The sequence below is a fragment of the Pongo abelii genome, chromosome 8 (genome assembly GCF_028885655.2).
Source record: "Pongo abelii isolate AG06213 chromosome 8, NHGRI_mPonAbe1-v2.0_pri, whole genome shotgun sequence".
In the NCBI taxonomy this organism is placed as follows: domain Eukaryota; kingdom Metazoa; phylum Chordata; class Mammalia; order Primates; family Hominidae; genus Pongo; species Pongo abelii.
The window spans coordinates 111,181,461-111,201,485 of record NC_071993.2 but is presented as its reverse complement, the minus strand read 5'-3'; the positions used below and the strand labels follow the sequence as shown (position 1 = coordinate 111,201,485).

General features: G+C 41.2%; 1 protein-coding gene across 15 annotated transcripts in view; it reads left to right on the top strand.

Annotated features, from left to right (window-relative positions):
- Positions 1–20,025, top strand: part of CFAP43 (cilia and flagella associated protein 43) — a 140,204-nt gene that overhangs the window by 50,448 nt on the left and 69,731 nt on the right. For 12 of the 15 annotated variants that reach the window (XM_054522822.2, XM_054522821.2, XM_054522813.2 and 9 more), the window contains 5 exons: positions 4,050–4,217; positions 6,324–6,474; positions 12,253–12,412; positions 14,043–14,113; positions 16,271–16,402. In XM_054522822.2, the coding sequence (XP_054378797.2) occupies positions 4,096–4,217; positions 6,324–6,474; positions 12,253–12,412; positions 14,043–14,113; positions 16,271–16,402 (636 nt within the window). In that variant the 5' untranslated portion in view covers positions 4,050–4,095. The other 3 variants (XM_024254340.3, XM_054522818.2, XM_054522828.2) reach the window with 3 other exon arrangements.

Below are 20,025 nucleotides of genomic sequence, written 5' to 3'. Positions count from 1 at the left end.
TCAGCTCACTGCAACCTCCGCCTCCCGGGTTCACACCATTCTCCTGCCTCAGCCTCCTGAGTAGCTGGGATGACAGGCGCCCGCCACCACACCCAGCTAATTTTTTGTATTTTTAGTAGAGACGGGGTTTCACCGTGTTAGCCAGGATGGTCTCAATCTCCTGACCTCGTGATCCGCCCACCTCGGCCTCCCAAAGTGCTGGGATTACAGGCATGAGCTACCACGCCCGGCTTTGGAAACAAGCATTTCTTTAAGAATGACCAGATGTTGCCATATGTATTTATGGCGCAAGCAAGTGTTGTCTAAGCAGTTTCTCTGTTTGCCTGTCATAGCGGCATTTAGAAACTCGAACATGCTTTCATTTATGTAAATAGTTTATGAAGCTTTGACAACAAATGTAAACAGACATGAAATTATAAATCTGCTAAATTTGTATTAAGGGTATTAATTATTGAGAGAAAGTCCCCTTCCTCCACACTCAACTCCTATGGCAATTATGAACTCCATTTTACCCAGAACACTTAAGTGCCTCAGCATCTGTATGATAAAGTGGAGCAGGTGCTGGCATAGGTACCAGCTGACATGATGTATCACTAGCTCTGCAGGATGATTGCCACATACATGGAACACCTAGGAGTGCTGGAAATGTACCGGGGTCGAAGCTACGAAGTGTGTTTTCATTCGCAGTGGAGTCTATGTCAAGCAAGTGAAGGTGAGAGGCTCTACTAACAAAGACATGAGTGCCGGAGTGGGTCCCATGTAGCATGCGAGTGCTGTAGAGAAGATTCAGTGGTGTACATGGCTCTGATCCTGGACACAAAATCTATACTGGAGAGGAAATGGCTGCTGAAATAAGGAAATTGTATGAATATTTAAAATGCCTGGAACACTAAAGTAATGATATTTCAAAAGAAAGAACTAAAGAGAGAGAGAGAAAGAAAGAAAAAGAAGGAAGGAAGGAAAGAGAGAGACAGAAAGAAAGAAAAGAAAGAAAGAAAGAAGGAAAGAAAGAAAGAGAAAGAAAGGAAGGAAAGAGAGAAAGAAAGAGAGAAAGAAAGAAAGGAAAGAAAGAAGTACAAGGCTTGGAAGGTGCACACACGACTGCCACTTACATTCATTGACCGTCTCGGCCATAAGCCACAGCCAGCTTCAAGGGCGGCTGGGTAATATTAGGTCCTCATTGTGAGTGGCCGTATGTGCCTGGCTAATATTCAGGGATTCTGTTACTCAGAGGGAGAAATGGAGAATAAATGTTGAGGGACACATGCTCTTGCCACAGATATCCAGGACTGGTGCTCAGGAGAGAGGGCTGGAGATAAACATTTGGGAATAATTAAGTCAATGGATAGTCAAAGTGCTAAATGTAAGTAAGAACACCTCAAGAAGAGCCTAGGGTGGAACCTAGAGGAATATCAATGGAAGGGACCCACCTAGGAGACTCATAGGAGTAGCTATGAAAGGAGGAAGGACACTAGGCAGGGAGGGTTCCAGAATGTGCCTCAGCCTGGGTTCCACAGAAAGCAGAGGCTGAGGCAAGAGCTCATGCACCCCATCTTTAGCAGGGTGTGTGATCCCAGGGCAGGAGAGCCAGTATGAGGGCGTATTACCTTGCTGGCCACCACTTGGTACCAAGTGCAATTGGTTACTCTATCTCGAAGGTGGTCTTCTGAGAGGTTCTATGAACTGCTGTGAATCAGGACAGTCCTCAGGCAGTGACAGACTGTGGGTGGGGAAGGGGAGAGGGAGGAGATGAGAATTTATCCACCGACTCCTGTATCCCATCGATCGAAGCTTCACTGCACAGGGTGGTAATTCCTTCACACTTGCAGGTTTGTCGTGATTGTCCCCAGGAGCCCCAGTGAAGCCCCAGTGAAGCCTCTGGGCATGTGAAGTGGGTGTGAGGTGAGGCACAGGTGGGGTGTGCCTACATGAAGTTAGTCAAAGTGCACACACAGTTGGACAGCCACTGAGTCAGTGAGGCACAAGAGGTGGTCAAGGGCCCAGACACAATTGAGAGGATCTGTGGTGTCCCATAAGAGGCGTGTGACAGAGAGTCTAAGAGTGATTCCAGAAGGTGGTTGTGGTGAACAGTGCCCAGTTCTGCAGAGGTAAAGTTAGACAATGACTGAGAAGTGCCTTTTGGATTTAGGATGAAGGCAGGTATCTGTGGATATAGCTATGTCAATGGAATGGTGGTGACAGGATGCAGATATCCTGGGATGAGGAAAGTGTAGCTGAGGAAGCTATGGCGGTGACTTTAGAACAACTTGCTCAAAAAGTTTGACTCCAAGGAGAGGGGAGAGACATAGAAAGGTGAGACTGACGGAAGGCTTCTTTTGAGGATGGTATGGATGAGCACTTGTGTGTTGGCAGGAAGAAGTCAGGCGAGAGGGAGAGTTGGAAGATGCAGTTATCATGGGTAAACCAATGTCCCTAAGAAGGCAAGACTGTGGGACCCAGAGCACAGGTGGTGGAATTGGCCTTAGGTAGGAGGAAGGACACACCTTCCATTGTAAGGGGAGAGGAGGCAGAGAGAACCATGCAGACCCAAATGGGTAGTTATACTTGAGAGCAAGAATTCTCAGCTGATGGCCTCTATTTTATTCATGGGAATCAAAGCCATTTACTGAGATTGAGAAGGGAGTAGAGGGGCTAGAGGTTTCAGGAGAGGGGACAATATTTTAAATGCCCATTTTAGAGAATGAGAGAGAGAGAACTGGCCAGAGAAACATAGCAGGATTGGAGGGTCTGGTGGGGGTGGCAACCACAAATTTATGGTGTCACTGCCATGCACAGTCCTGTAGTCTTTGTTCCCATGTCTCCAGCAGCCCAGGCTTTCAGTTGTCTCCATCCAGGGTTGACGGTCTTTGCCAGGTACCTGATGCAAAAAGTCAAAGGATCAAGGGAACCAGAGATTCCAGCAAGAGTGTGGTTGATGTGATGGGCAGGGCATTTGTGATAGGGAATGAAGGATGAGGGCAGGAGGGAGTGAAAGACAAGCTAAGCTCAATAAATATTAGCTCCAGTTTCCTGATCATAACTCTGAATGGAGTTCTGGCCCCTCATTTGAGGGCATAGCTCACATTTAATTTTTTTCTTTTCTTTCATCTAGCAAGGGACTTTGTTCATGGTAGGAGTTCAGGATATTCTCTTAAATGGGTAAATGAATAAATCCATTTTAAAATACATCACTTTATTTATTTATTTATTTATTTATTTATTTATTTATTTTTGAGATGGAGTCTCGCTCTGTTGCCCAGGCTGGAGTGCAGTGGCACAATCTTGGCTCACTGCAACCTCCGCCTCCCGAGTTCAAGCGATGCTCCTGCCTCAGCCTCCTAAGTAGCTGGGACTACAGGTGTGCACCACCACACAGAGCTAATTTTTGTATTTTTCGTAGAGACAAGGTTTCACCGTATTGGCCAGGCTGGTCTTGAACTCCTGACCTCGTGATCCACCCACTTTGGCCTCCCAAAGTGCTGGGATTACAGGCGTGAGCCACCGCACCCGGCACCACTTTAATTTTAAAAACTCAATAAATGATCAATTGGCACAGATGAGAACAGTACCGCCAGATCCATATGGAGTACTCACATGTAGTACTTACAGATTCATGTAAGTACATGTAGTACTTACAGCTCCTTGCAGTCTCTTTTTTGACACCATCCCCTGCTCCTCAACTTTTCCTGTGTCCTCTGGAGTTCGTTACACTTGTTTTGTAGCAAATGTGATGATGTATTTCATTTTCTAGGTTTGGCTGAGTTAAATTGCAAAATTATTAAAGAGGATAAAATAGCCTTGGTATAGCATATGACAGTATAGTGTTTTTAAAACATAGTTTTTTTGCTTTCTTAGGATACAATACAATGATAAGCATAATTATTTATAAGTTTGACATTAAGGTCATCGATTATATAAATTGTATCATAAATTATATCCCAATTTATGTAAATTAAATCCCAATTTATGTAAATTAAAAAATAGATAAATATTCTAAATACATGAAATTCACATGAACTTTTTTTCATCAAATGCTATTTTTCTCTAAGGAACTGGGAATCGAGTATCATTTTGTGTAAGAAATCACAGCCTGGAATGGATGTGAACCAAATGTCTTTTAACCCCATGAACTGGCGCCAGCTGTGCTTATCAAGTCCAAGTACAGTGAGCGTGTGGACCATTGAAAGAAGTAACCAGGAGCATTATTTCAGAGCAAGGTAGGAGGCTTTGTTACAACAGTAGCAACATGGTGGTCTTTGTCTGCATTCATGTAATGTGATTGGGTCAATTTGATGAATTAAGTGGCTTTATACATACATATATATGCATACACACACACACACATTCAGCTTATCTTGTTATAACATCTTTCTACATGCGTGATTACCTTGGAGTGGTTGTTTGCATTTCAAAAGAATTCTCTATGACTTGTTTCCCAATGAATTTATTTAAAATATTAAGTTCTCTGAGAGCTTTTTCCAACATGATCTAATTTTCTAAAATTTTATTTGTCCTTACTATTTTAAAACACGCCTGTTGTATAAAAAGGAGAGTTAAGACTTTTGCTATTACTCGGATGCCCTACTGGAATTTCAAAAATAAGAAACGGTTAGATATAGAAAGTATGCAGATTGGCTGGGTGCGGTGGCTCATGCCTGTAGTCCCAGCAGTTTGGGAGGCCGAGGCGGGCAGATCACGAGGTCAGGAGATCGAGACCATCCTGACTAACACGGTGAAACCCCATCTCTACTAAAAATACAAAAAATTAGCCGGGCATGGTGGCACATGCCTGTAGTCCCGGCTACTCGGGAGGCTGAGACAGGAGAATCGCCTGAACCTGAGAGGTGGAGGTTGCAGTGAGCCGAGATCATGCCACTACACTCCAGCCTGGGGACAGAGCAAGATTCCGTCTCAAAAAAAAAAAAAAAAAAAATGCAGATTATACATTCAGACACATTATCCACAAGCAAAAGGGTAGTTGTGTATAGTGGAGCCATGGGAGTTACCTGTTTAAATAGAACTGGGTCAAAGAGAAATTCTGTGACAAATGCCGTGGTGATAATGGGTGCTTTTGTTGAGAAAGAGCTCGGAGACTCCAGGTGCTACTGAGCTGACCATTTTCAGTGTACTCCATGAAGTCAAAGTTGAAGAGATGTTGGATCTCTCGATTTTTAAGAGATCTCGAAAGTATTCCCTTGAAATAGCAATTTTTGATAAATCGCCTTAAGAGAATCTAAAGCTAGTAAATAAAGCTTTTGAAATGGAGAGCCTTAAGAGAAGCACTTCTTTCTGCTCAGTGCTCTTTATGTCTCAACTTCTTTTTCACAATAACCCATTGAATAGCCAAATCTGTCTCTAGTGAGAGTTGACAACACTGCACCTTTTAATAAAAGTGGGTGATATCTCTATCAGATCCTTGTGAGTGCAGGCAAGTAATTTATCACACCCTTTTCTCCCTTTGCCTCCCTCAAACGTTCTACTCAAGTTCTGAATACTGAGTTGTGACTTTTCTATAAGCAAATAAAATGGGAGATAAAATGAGTGGATTGTCCTAGTTCACAAAGCAAGCAGGATTCAAACACACTTCAGCCTTACATTTGAGTAGTAGGTGCTGTTTTTATGTGATTGTTTTTCAAAATTGTTTATCATTCATAAAATCTAGGCAAAGAAGTTTTGAATTTAATGCATGAAACCACAAATTCTCTAAATTAACCTTTATAACCATATTATAAATTAAAAGTAGATATATGATAAATTTGAAAATGAACTCAATATCAGAGATTATAAAAGTAGCTGAATACAGCCTGAATATATGTTTAAATATATATTAATTTTAGTCTACAGTGTTTTTCATTTGAATTAGTTGCCAACATTTAAAGTTTGAGAGATTTCTCATAAATATCCAGGTTATAGTATTCTCTTGAAATTTTGGAATCAAAATTCTCACATGTCAACAACCCTCTTGGCTTGAACTGAGTGGTCCCCGCCACCTTGAGGAGGGACAGATATTTTCCCATTTTCCACTATCCTCACCAGTCACATATCACCTGCCTGACCCTCATCCAGTATTCAAATTTACAACTCCTGCTTTAGATATTAACTTTCAAAAATTTTTATAATCCCTCAGTACTTAATTTAAAACTGTATAACTTGTCTTTTTACAACCTGTTGTATATTTTTTAATCTATCATTTGGCTTTTATCTTCTTATTTGATTTTTATAAGTTATAATACCTCCCCACCTCACATAAACTGATATGCAGTGGTTGCATCAATAAGAAGTTTCTGTTCATCTGATTGTTCTGATGCCTCTTTTGTCTACAGGTCGGTGAAATTACCTCTAGAAGATGGGTCATTTTTTAATGAAACGGATGTCGTTTTCCCCCAGTCATTGCCAAAAGATCTCATCTATGGACCCGTGCTGCCACTGTCAGCCATCGCCGGGCTGGTAGGCGAAGAGGCAGAGACTTTCCGGGTAATTACCTGGCACCTCTTCCTGTTTGCCTAATGGGTTGAGATCTAGGAAGCCTGATCTCATTTGATTGGCATAACCATCCCATGAGAAATGCAGGATACAGAGGATCATCTTGGTTTTTAATATAGATTAGCCGCAGAGACTGTGAGAGATGAAGACTCTGGAGTTTGGAGTTTGGATGACTGGGATGATGATGGCATTGCTAACAGAAACAGGGGGCCCAGGTGTGATTTCCATTTTGGGTGTAATCAATTTGGGGTGCAGAGAAGACACCCAGGTAGAGATGCTGGGTGGAAGTTGGGAAAGTGGACCTAGTGTTAGGGAGGAGAGGTGGGACTGTCAGTGTCATTCTCACAGACAGGACGGTGGGAGCACTGAGGGGGTGTGATGAGCAAAGAGAGAAATGGTGCAAGGGAAGAGAAGAGAGCCAGAGCCAGCTGACTGCTGAACTCAGGAGCGAAAGGAATTCTGAGAAGGCACAGTCACAGAAGTAGGAACAAACTCGGGAGGGATGAACAAGGCCATAGGAAACAGCAGAAGAAAGTTTCAAAAGGGAGTTTGCCAGGTGTTACACACCCATTCATTCATTCATTCATTCAACAGAGATTTATCAAGTTTCTTCTATGTAGCAGACACTGTTTTAAGCGATGGGATTCGCATGGTGGCCAAGCAGGCTCCATGTAATTCTCATGGAGCTTACATTCTTGTCAGGCAGACAGAACAACAACAACAACAAAAGTAAAGAGTATTGCTCTTTTGTAATAATTATCACATTTTGCAATTATATATTAAATCATTACAAAATGTAATTATTACAACAGAATAAATGGAGACAGGGAAGCAAGGAAGGGATGGGCTGGTTAAGGAAGGCCTCTGGGGAGATGACACTTAAGCTGAGATTTGAAGGACAAGGAGGCATTACTCATGTTACAAGCAGGATAAAGAGTGTTTCCTTTGGGAGGCCGAGACGGGCGGATCACGAGTTCAGGAGATCGAGACCATCCTGGCTAGCACGGTGAAACCCCGTCTCTACTAAAAATACAAAAAAATTAGCCGGGCATGGTGGTGGGCGCCTGTAGTCCCAGCTACTCGGGAGGCTGAGGCAGAAGAATGGCGAGAACCTGGGAGGCGGAGCTTGCAGTGAGCCGAGATGGCACCACTGCATTCCAGCCTGGATGACAGAGCAAGACTCTGTCTAAAAAAAAAAAAAAAAAGAGTGTTTCACGTGGACCTGCATGTGCAAGGCCCTAAGGGAAAAAGAGAACTTGGTATATATAACTTGTAAGGAACTGAGAAAAGATGCATATGGCTGGAGCATGATAAATGAAGAGGAAGTGAGGTGTGAGGTGCTATTCAAGAGACAGGCAGGGAACAGAGGGCAGCACCTGCAAGACCTTTGGGATGAAGGGAGAAGCTCCACTTTTTTGGCCCTCTTGAACCTGCTATGCTTTACCCTTGTGTTAAAAATTAGCTGGGCATGATGGCAGATGCCTGCAATCCCAGCTACTCGGGAGGCTGAGGTGGGAGAATCACTTGAAGCCAGGAGGCGGAGGTTGCAGTGAGCCAAGATTGCACCATTGCACTCCAGCCTGGGTGACAGAGCGAGACACCGTCTCAAAAACTAAATAAACTAAACTAAACTAAACTAAACTAAAATAAAAATAATTCAATGTGAGGATTAGTTCATTAAAAATCTCTGTGGCAAGCAAGAGAAAGGGTTACATGCCCTTAATATTTCCTCTAATGAATGACAATGATTCACCTTTTTAAATTATGGAAAGAGATTATAGTCAATCTCCTGCATTCATGAGTTCCACTTCTGTGTATTCAACCCACTGCAGATCAAAAATATTCAGAAAAAAGTTGTATGGTTGCATCCGTACTGAATATATACACACTTTTATTCTCATTATTTCCTAAACAATACAGTATAACAACTATTTATAAAACATTTACATTGTATTAGGTATTATAAGTAACCTAGAGATGACTTAAAAGTATATGGGAGAAAAAATAAAATAAAATAACTAAAAATAAAGAAAAAATTTACAGGGGGATGTATGTAGGTTATATGGAAATACTATGCCATTTTATATAAGGAACTGGAGCATCCACAGATTTTGGTATCGGTGGGGGGTCCTGAAACCCATCTCCTGTGGATACTGTAGTTCCTTTTATAGCACAGGTCTCAGCCTTGGAGATATAACTGCATTCAGCCACAGTGGGGCAGCAAAGTAAGAACAAAGAGATCAGCCATCAAGGTTTGCAACTCAAATTTTTCTATGTTTAGTATTTGGTGCCTAGAGCCCCTAAATTTCTACTATCTCAATTTGGGTTTTTCTGGGCAGAAAATATGTGTAGGAGCCCTTATATTTCACATTTTGTACAAACATAACGAACTCTGCATAAAACATTTAAAATTCAGGCAATTGTCCTTGTCATTTGAGAAATGCTATGAAATGCCTTCTTTAAATACTCAAATGTGGAGTTATTATTTTAAAATGCTCATAATAGACATCTTTATTTTAAAACCTTTTTTATTTGTATAAATTTAAGGGGTACACATGCAGTTTTGCTATGTGGATATATTGTCTGGGCAGACATCTTTATTTCCTAGGACTTGTGCACTCAGTGTATTTTAAATTTTTCTGGAAGCAGAAATGTAATATTATAGTTTGACATCCCTAAATCATTCAGGGATTATTAATAAAGCCATATATTTTGTATTTAAGTTAGACATTTTCCCAGTAGTTTACTTTTTCATTTTGTAGCAAAATAAAGTGAGGAAAATGTTTAAAACATTAATTAATGTCTGTACAATGAGTGAAAGCATAACCAAAAATAGATCTCAAATGTCTTGATTCTATTCCCTCCTTCAATGTCATTTCTTGTGACCTGGGTACTAATGGCAAGGGAATCAATAATGACTCGCTCTATATAAGGTCTTAAAAATGGATAAGTTGTGGACTTTTAAAAAATTACAAACATTAAATAATTCCATTATCTATTCATAGCTAATGCCAGAAGGGTACATTACAGGCCTTTAAATAGCCCTGAGTCACATTACACAACTTATTTAGGGCATTAGAAATGTATCCAGTTTTAAGTCGTAGCATGGGGGAAATCAAAGGCAGATGTTATCTGGGCAGAAATTGGATCCAAGATCATGAACTTAATCTCAAGTGTCTAATTTCTTTTTTCCATCTACCTTTTTAATTTTTTCAAACAGATGTTGCTAAATAGGAATCTCTTTTAGAAACTCAAATATTTTGAAATATATATGGATTTTCACATTTTCTAAAGCAGGATTAAATTGGACTGCAATTTTTCATGTTTTGTCATCATGTGATCAAAATGATTTCTGATTCTAGAGGACTGAAAAAGGAGATGGTATTATCAACAAACATTTCTAAACACTGCTGGTACCTTTTATTTTTAAATATCTCAGAATTATAAACTATTGTTTCTGCTTACATAATCCATATTCTCACATTCATTTTTAAATGTCATCGAATATATTTATTGATGAAAAAGTAATAGGAAGACAAGCCCAGGTTTGTCTTAAAGAAAAAAAAGCCACATACAATACTAGTTTAACATACCAAGGCCAGAAAATTTCAAATTTTAATCTTCACATTTTGTTTTATACACACAGATTCACTGGTATTGTGCAAATGAGAGACATGGTGTTTTTTTGTTGTTGTTTTGTTTAAGATTTTGATCCTATTGTCATTCCAGATAAGTCTGTCTTTGTGATTTATAGTTTAAGGTTAGATGTCATAAAAAAAACTCAGGAAACTTTTCAGTAATGGTGATAACAGTGAATAAATCTCTTCCTTGTGAGTCAAATCTCAATCAGACACCACAGAAGTGTCATTATTCAGCAGCAGTTTAATTTTTTGGAGTGGGAAAGGTGGTTTGCCTTTTTCTTGATCCACTGGGTGACCAGACTGTTACCAGACTATTTATTTTCTAACTATCTAAGGCTGTGAGGGCATGAAATGCACAAATAATAAATTAAAGTCAATCTGTCCTTTAAAAAAATTATTATGATGAATGCTCGATGTTCCTATGTTTTCTGTGTCTATGGGGTTAAGGATGGTTCCTTTTTGTCAGTTGTTCTGGTGAGTATTTCTCAGGCTTTTAGCCGTGATTGTGTGTCCGAAATTGGTGGGTTCTTGGTCTCACTGACTTCAAGAATGAAGCCGCGGACCCTCGCGGTGAGTGTTACAGCTCTTAAGGTGGCGCGTCTGCAGTTTGTTCCTTCTGATGTTCGGATGTGTTCGGAGTTTCTTCCTTCTGGTGGGTTCACAGTCTCACTGGCTCAGAAGTGAAGCTGCAGACCTTTGGGGTGAGTGTTACAGCTCTTAAGGCAGCACGTCTGGAGTTGTTTGTTCCTCCTGGTGGGCTTGTGGTCTCGCTAGGTTCAGGAGTGAAGCTGCAGATCTTCGCAGTGAGTGTTACATCTCATAAAAGCAGCGTGGACCCAAAGAGTCAGCAGTAGCAAGATTTATTGCAAAGAGCGAAAGAACAAAGCTTCCACGGTGTGGAAGGGGACCCGAGCGGGTTGCCACTGCTGGCTCTGGCAGCCTGCTTTTATTCTCTTATCTGGCCCCACCCACATCCTGCTGATTGGTAGAGCCAAGTGGCCTGTTTTGACAGGGCGCTGATTGGTGCGTTTACAATCCCTGAGCTAGATACAAAGGTTCTCCATGTCCCCATCAGATTAGTTAGATACAGAGTTTCAACACACAGGTTCTCTAAGGCCCCACCAGAGCAGCTAGATACAGAGTATCGATTGGTGCACTCACAAACCTTGAGCTAAACACAGGGTGCTGATTGGTGTGTTTACAATCCTTGAGCTAGATACAGAGTGCCGATTGGTGTGTTTACAATCCTTGAGCTAGACATAAAGGTTCTCCAAGGCCCCACCAGAGCAGCTAGATACAGTGTCGACTGGTGCACTCACAAACCTTGAGCTAAACACAGGGTGCTGATTGGTGTGTTTACAAACCTTGAGCTAGATACAGAGTGCCGATTGGTGTGTTTACAATCCCTGACCTAGATATAAAGACTCTCCACGTCCTCACCAGAGTCAGGAGCCCAGCTGGCTTCACCTAGTGGATCTGGCACCGGGGATGCAGGTGGAGCTGCCTGCCAGTCCCGCGCTGTGTGCTCAGCACTCCTCAGCCCTTGGGTGGTCAATGGGACTGGGCGCCATGGAGCAGGGGGCGGTGCTCGTCGGGGAGGCTCGGGCTGCACAGGAACCCCCGGAGGCGGGGGAAGGCTCAGGCATGGCAGGCTGCAGTCCCGAGGCCTGCCCCGCGGGAAGGCAGCTAAGGCCCGGTGAGAAATCCAGGGCAGCGCCGGTGGGCTGGCACTGCTGGGGGACCCAGTATACCCTCCACAGCCTCTGGCCCGGGTGCTAAGTCCCTCATTGCCCGGGGCCAGCAGGGCTGGCCGGCTAAGTGCAGAGCCCTCCAAGCTCACTCCCACCCGGAACTCCAGCTGGCCCGCAAGCGCCGCACACAACCCCGGTTCCCGCTCGCGCCTCTCCCTCCACACCTCCCTGCAAGCTGAGGGAGTGGGCTCCGGCCTTGGCCAGCCCAGAAAGGGGCTCCCACAGTGCAGCGGTGGGCTGAAGGGCTCCTCAAGTGCCACCAAAATGGTAGCCCAGGCAGAGGAGGCGCAGAGAGCGAGTGAGGGCTGTGAGGACTGCCAGCACGGTGTCACCTCTCAATTGTTTTCTTAACACAAGGTTTTATTCTCTCCCTGAAGCCGAAAGATGATCTATATCCTTTGCTTCACCCAACTATGCATTGCTGGACTCCAACAAGTGACTTGTACATTGGCTGTGAAGAGGGTCATCTTTTAATGGTTAATGGAGACACCTTGAAAGTGACTGTACTTAATAAGATAGAAGAGGAATCGCCATTGGGTGAGAAACTGTCCTGCTTCGTATTCCTGTATAGCCATGGGTGTTGGTTTTTTTGGTTTTCTCTATTTTTCTCTTTCTTGGAGACATCTTTGAATCCTCCTTCTTCTTAATCCTCTGGCTGTTACAATGCTGTTGGCATTCTACCATCACTTTATATGCATATTTCATGTAATCCTCAGAACAACATTATGAGGAGAGACACCTTAATCTCCATGATACAGAAGAGATATGTTAGGAAACATGCCCCAGTCCACGTAAATTGTGGAGCTGACACCTGAACCCAAGCAATAATACCTCAGAGTCCAAGTTCTTGGCTACTGTGCTGTATCCTTTTCTATACATATGCCCATTCTGCTTAGTCTGCTAATCATACGCTTTCCTGCCCCCACCCCAACCCTTTTCTCCAGGCTGATCGTCTCTTAAACCCAAAAGCCATCTTGAAAATTACCTTGCTATTGCTCAGTTAGAAGTGTTGTTTTTTTGGTTTTTTTTAGACAGTCTCATTCTGTCACCCAGGCTAGGATGCAGTGGTGCAATCTTGGCTCACTGCAACCTCTGCCTCCCAGGTTTAAGCGATCTCGTGCCTCAGCCTCCCAAGTACCTGGAATTATAGGCACACACTAACACATTTGGCTAATTTTTGTATTTTTAGTAGAGATGGGGTTTCGTCATGTTGGCCAGGCTGATGTTGAACTCCTGACCTCAAGTGATCTGCCTGCCTTGACCTTCCAAAGTGCTGGGATTACAGGCAGGAGCCACCACACCCTGCCATATTGCTCAGCTAGAATTTGAAAGAGAACCTGATCTATTCTGCCCTAGATATAGTGTCTATTCCTGACCCCATCAGCTGTGGCCATGGTTGGGCCTGGGTCACAGGAGCCACTGTCCACTCATTGAGCAGTAGATGTAGACCCTGGGAGGAGGGGGCCTTGCCAAGACAAGCTCCTCAAACCTGTCCAAAGCACTCTCTATTTCAATTGCTCTTACTATTTCACACCTTGATTTCTGTAACAACCTTAGGATGGACTTCACTGACCTTAATCTACATCTGACCCAAACTATGCAGCTTATCTCTGTCAAATTGCCTTTTTGAAGGCCACTTTTAACACCCAGCTCAAGAACTGCTCTGCCTTGATTTCATGCTCTCCCTAATCTGATCCTATCTACTCCATTAATATTATTTCCAACTATGCCCTGGTATGAGTTTTCTGAGCCAGTCATTTATTTTCACCATTTCACAGACATGCCTCTAGCCCATTCCCTTGGCACTTATTGTGTATGAATCTGCCAATGCCCAGCTCAAATACCACTCCTTCCAGCAAGTTTTCCCCACTGCATTGTCCCTCTTCTGCCTTTTATCCTATTCTCTGACTCACTTTCCCTGTAAAACTGAGGCCATGAGGTTTGGCTTCCCTCCCTACTCCCTTTCTCTCTTCCCTTTACTCCTACTGTACCCTCCAGCCTTGCTCCTCTCTCTAATCTAGCAACTATGTTAGTTACATAGATCTGATGATAGAGAATTCAAAAACAACTTGTAAGATTTACATCAGTAAAATCAGCTTTTATTATTCATTGTTACATTGTCCTTTTAATTACGTGTCACCTGCTTTACCTTGTTTTTCTTTTCCAGAAGACAGAAGAAATTTTATCAGTCCAGTAACCTTGGTATATCAGAAGGAGGGCGTGCTGGCTTCTGGAATTGTAATGTATTCTTTTTTTCAAAATTAATTGGTTTAAAGAAAATTCACAATTCCCATTTGTTGCCATTTACTATTATGAGCCATATTTTAGGATGTCAGATCTGTCATATTATTAATTAAAATGGTTTCCTCTTTGGGTACTATTAAAAAAGATTTATTATGAATAGCTTCAAATCTATACAAAATAGAGGGAACGATATAATGAACTACCATATATTACTGCAAACAAACACAAATAGAATTTTAAAATCCATTGCCCTTCCGCAATGAAAAAATACCTAATATCTGTAACCCAATTGCATACTAATTTCTGCACTTAATGTATTAGGTTATCAGACATGAATTTGGAACCCTTTGTCTAAGCTGCAGCTTCGACTCTTGTGAATGCCCATTTAGCTTACATGTATCATAATGTTATTGTTGATATTTGAATCAGTATTAATAGTCTCCATTTACTTGGTGCTTGCTTTGTGCCAGGCACCAAGCTAAGTACTTTACTTGTATTATCTTATAGGTCCTCACAACAACCTTATCAAATAGAAACTATTGACCTCCTCCTTTTACAGACAAGTAATCTAATCTTACAGAGTTCACCAGCAAGTAATTGGAAGAGTTAGGGCTTGAACATAGGTGTATCAAACTCCAAAGTCTTTGCTGTCATTTATTAGAACTCAGCCTCAGTAAGTAATAAAAGGGGTCAGACCATGTTTTTCTTTTTCTTTTCTTTTCCTTTTATCTATTTATTTTTTTGAGACCGAGTCTCGCTCTGTCTCCCATGCTGGAGTGCAGTGGCGCGATCTCAGCTCACTGCAAGCTCCGCCTCCCGGGTTCACGCCATTCTCCTGCCTCAGCCTCCCCAGTAGCTGGGACTACAGGTGCCCACCACCACGCCTGGCTAATTATTGTATTTTTAGTAGAGACAGGGTTTCACCGTGTTAGCCAGGATGTTCTCGATCTCCTGACCTCATGATCCACCCGCCTCAGCCTCCCAAAGTGCTGGGATTACAGGCGTGAGCCACCGCACCCAGCCCAGACCATGTTTTTCCATGCCATGGTAATCAATGTAAACAATGCTAAGGTGTGGAACTGATCTATACTAAAACCTAGGTCTAGTTGTAACTATCCCAGATGTTAGCATAGTCCGTTTCACTGCCACAGATGACATCTCCAGGACCTTGAGGGTAGCTAGGCAGTGACATCAGGGTGAGAGACATTCTACCCTCAGGAAGCCATCTGGAGCACATACACCTACACTTAGCTTCCCCAACCTTGCAGTGGACTATCCCCTCCTCCTCCTCCATTTAGTCTGCATTTATGCCTTTTATGACTCTTGTCCTCTTCAAGACCACCCTTGATGTTTGTTTAACCCCCTTTAAAGGAATTATTATAGCATTTGCTCTGGTGAGTGATGGAGAATGGAGATGAGCTCAAAAAAAGCACCTTGCCTGCTTTCCCTTCCAGGGCCCAAGCATTTGAACCCAGCCATCTAAAGTCCCCACGCTTAGTTATAACAGATCTAATCTAGAAAATGATAAATACATTTCCTCAGAGTGTTTTCACTATTGTAAAAATAACTCAAATTCCTCTTGAGAATAATAAAATTAACCTAAATCTATTCACAACCAGCCAATCAACCAACCCGTTTATATTGGATACTTGCCGTGTTCTACTACTGTGTGAGGAACAGAAAAAGAGGATCCGAAGGGAATAAAAGGCACACTGCCTACCTTGGGTCATTTAGGGAGATAAGAAATGCACATAATAATGATTAAAGAGCATACAGGAGGGCTAGTGTCCTTTGAAGGAAAGAAACTGCTATACGCAAGCCACACAAACTCTACTTCATTTTTCCTACCTCCTGTGCAGTGAAGAATGTAGTAAGAAGAGGGATACTAGAGAAACTCAAAAAAAGGAGAGGTTAGTAAAGTTTTAGGTAATTGAAAAATCTATCACAAAAGAGATCAAACTGAAGCTTGACCAGGGAACATAGTTAAAAGTTGTCTGAATAAAGATGAGAGGACAGTGCATCTATGCAAACATAGATGATGATTCCAAATAAACAGTAGAAGTAATCAATAAGCCTTAGCTTGTCTGATGAGGCAAGTATACTATGCATTGACTAAGACTGATTTTCTATGTTTATCTCACGCATCTCTAGGATGGCTTTGTGTATTCTTTTATTATTAAAGATAGAAGTTACATGATCGAGGATTTTCTTGAGATTGAAAGACCTGTAGAACATATGACATTTTCTCCCAATTATACAATGTTGCTGATTCAAACAGACAAGGTATGTTGGATGGTAATTTCTTGATATGTGATTTTCAGATAATATTATTATCATCATTACATGACAGGAATGAGGAGCAGAGTATGCTGCACAGTGGTACTCTACTAGTCAAGACTCTAGGTTGTAAATGAAAAAATACCCAATTTAAAAGGCCTAAATTACAAAGAGCTATTGGTTTATTTTCGTGTATGTAACTGAAAGGGCAAGGAGTGAATCTGAATAAAAGAGCTACCATGATGCCACCAAGCCTTGTTTTTTTCCATCTCTTGGCTCTGTTTCCTCTCTGCTGCCTCCATTTCCATGCAGACTCTCCGCTTATGGTGTTAAGAGTTATATGTAGCTCTAGCTTATATTTCTGCCTGCTTGATGTCCCTGGTGGAAAGATACCAGCTAGAAAAAAAAATCTTGGAATCTAGACTCGTTGACTAACTGAATCACGTGTCTACCCCGGGTCAATCACTTGTACCATAGGAATCCTAAGCTCTGATTGGCCAGGCCTAAGTCACATGCATAGCCTTGGATGCCAGGTAGAGTCAACCCACTTAAATGAGAACTGAGATTGGGGCATAGGTTGTTCTCCAAAGAAAATGTGGGTTCTATAAGAGAAGAAGAAAAATGAATTATTGCAAGATTAAAACAAACATTTACTTCAATTATACTGTTAGGAAGATTCCTAATTAATGGAATGATCTTCAGACATCAAGATTAGCAGATATTTATATTGTTAGACAATCATTTTAGATGAGTTGCAAACAAAATTCAATGATTTTCTGCCTGAAAGAAACTTAAGTATGGAAAGACTTTTGTTTCTGATAATTACCAGAAGTTTTTTTTTTTTAAAACTATGCTAACTTATGTTTTAATAAATAAATGATTAACTTAAAATATCTATGGAGAATAGGAAACTAGGAAAAAGATATCATAAAAGAAGGAGGAAAGACCCAAATAGAACTTCTAAAGAAGAAAAACACACTAGCAAAGTAAAAATTAAATGAACATGTCTGACAAAAGGTTGGACATAGCCAAAGAGAGAATAAATGAATTCGAAGATAGATCAGAAGAAGTTATTCAGAATGACACCTAGAAAAGCAAAAGGGTAGGAAATACAGACGGGAACATAAAAGATAAGAACAATACAGTGAAAAGATCTAACATATGTTTGATTAGAGTCCAGAGAGGAGAAAGTGGGACAGAGGCAATAATTAAAGAGATATTGACTGGGGATTTCCCAGAATTGCTTAAAGACATGAATTTACAGATTTAAGAGGTCCAGTGAATCCCAAACAGAATACATAAAATGATATCCACACTTAGACTTACCAAAGTGAAACTGTTGAAAACCAAAGACAGAGAAAATTTTAAAAGCAGTCAGAGAAAAGACAGATTACTTCTAAGGAATTTCAGTTAGACTAATAGCTGACTTCTCTGTGGCAATAATGTAAGTAAGAAATAGTAGAATAATATCTTCAATGTAGTGCAGGGTTCAGCAAACTGTGGCTCCATGGGGCAAAACTAGCCTGCTGCATGTTTTTCAAATAAGATTTTATTGGAACATAGCCACACCCACTTACGTATTGTTTATGGCTTCTTTCACACCACAATGGCAGCATTAAATAGTTGTGGCAGAGACTACATGGTTTGCAAAGCCTAACGTATTTACTGTCAGCCTATTTATAGAAAAAGTTTGATGACCCCTGATGTAATGAAAGAAAATAATTACCAGCTAGAATTCTATACCCAATGAAAACATCTTTTCAGTATGCGGGTGAAAAAAGACATTTTAGACTCTCCAAAGCTAAGAGTGTGTCAGCAGCTGACTATCACTAGAGAAAATTCTAAAGAATTTACTTCAGGCAGAGGAAAATGATCCCAGGTGGGAAGGTCTATGATGCAACAAAAATAAAGAGCAGTAGTAATAGGTGGAGAATGACACATTGTAGAAGATGTACAGTAAATGAACACTGCATACAACAGCAACAAAAAAATATGTGAAAGTAGGTTTAAAAATAATATTGAACTAAAATCCCAAATAACAATAATATAAGTTGGGGGGGGAGCAGGGTATATAGAATAAAGTGTTCCAAGGATCCCGTATAACCCAGGAGGAGAATAAAGCTTAAAGTAACTTTTGACATTGATAAATTAGGTACACATGTCACAACTTCTAAGGTAACCACTAAAAGAATAGGAACAGTACATGCAATTTCCAAACTAGAGAAAGTGAAATGTAAAAAAAAAGTTTAACCCAAAACAAGGTAAAAAAGAGAAATAAAATGAAATGCAAAACAATTGAGATAAACAAAAAGCATAAATTAAAATCTATGTTTAAACCCAAATATAAAAAGATGGAAAAAGATATGTAAACATTAACCAAAAGAAAACCAGTGGAAATATATTAACATTAGACAAAATAGGCTTTAAGGTAAAAATCATTACTAAAGATAAATGGGCTTATTTCAGAATAATAAAATATTAAATTTACCAGGAATATATGAATACTTAAAATATGTATGTACCTAATAGCATAGCCTTAGAGATTTAAAACAAAACATGACAGAGTGACAAGGAGAAACAAAGCTTTGATATTAATGGAACATTTTAATACAGTTCTTTCATTACGTGATAGAATAAACAATGTATTCTCAACATAGCAGCCAAGGTGAGCAAAGCATTTTTCTCTACTAGGCAAAGCCCTCCAGTGATTTCCTGTCATTCTGAGAAAAAGCCAAAATCCTTACTATGTTTTTAAAGGCCCTTCATGACGTGGACTCCAATCCCCACCTCTGGCCTTATCTGCCACTACTGTGAACTCTTGTCCATCCTGCTCCAGCCACACTGGCCATCATGCTGTTTCCTTGAATCTGCCAGACATGCTTCTCCCTCAGAGTCTTTGTACTGGCTTTTCCCTCTGTCTGGAATGCTCTTCCCACAGAATCTACATGGACTGTTTCCTCATTTCCTTTGGGTCTTTTTTTTTTTTTGAGACAGAGTCTTGCTCTGTCGCCCAGGCTGGAGTGCAGTGGTGCGATCTGGGCTCACTGCAACCTCCACCTCCCAGGTTCAAGTGATTCTTATGCCTCAGCCTTCTGAGTAGCTGGGGCTACAGGTGTGCGCCACCATGCCCAGCTAAATTTTTGTATTCTTAGTAAAGATGGGGTTTCACCACAGTGGCCAGGCTGGTCTCAAACTCCTGGCCTCAAGTGATCCGCCCGCCTCAGCCTCCCAAAGTGCCGGGATTACAGGCATGAACCTTCAAGTCTTTTCTCTAAAGTTACCTTTGTTCCCGGACTGAACTGAGGGTTGGGCTGTTTGTTCTCCTGGCCCAATAACGAGATGCAGATGAACTGGGAAAGAAGGGAGTTTATTTCTGTAACCAGGTACAGGGAGAAGGCTGGGAAAATATCACTGGACCAACTCAATATTACAAAGCTTTCCAGAGCTTATATACCTTCTAAGCTATATGTCTACATGCAAGTGTGCATTCATCTAAAGACGTAAGTGATCAACTTCTAATATATAACTAAGGCCTGAGTCCTGAAGACCTTCCTCTGGAGCCTCAGTAAATTTACTTAATCTAGATGGGTTCAAGTGCCAGGGATGATTACCCTTATTTTGTCTCCTGC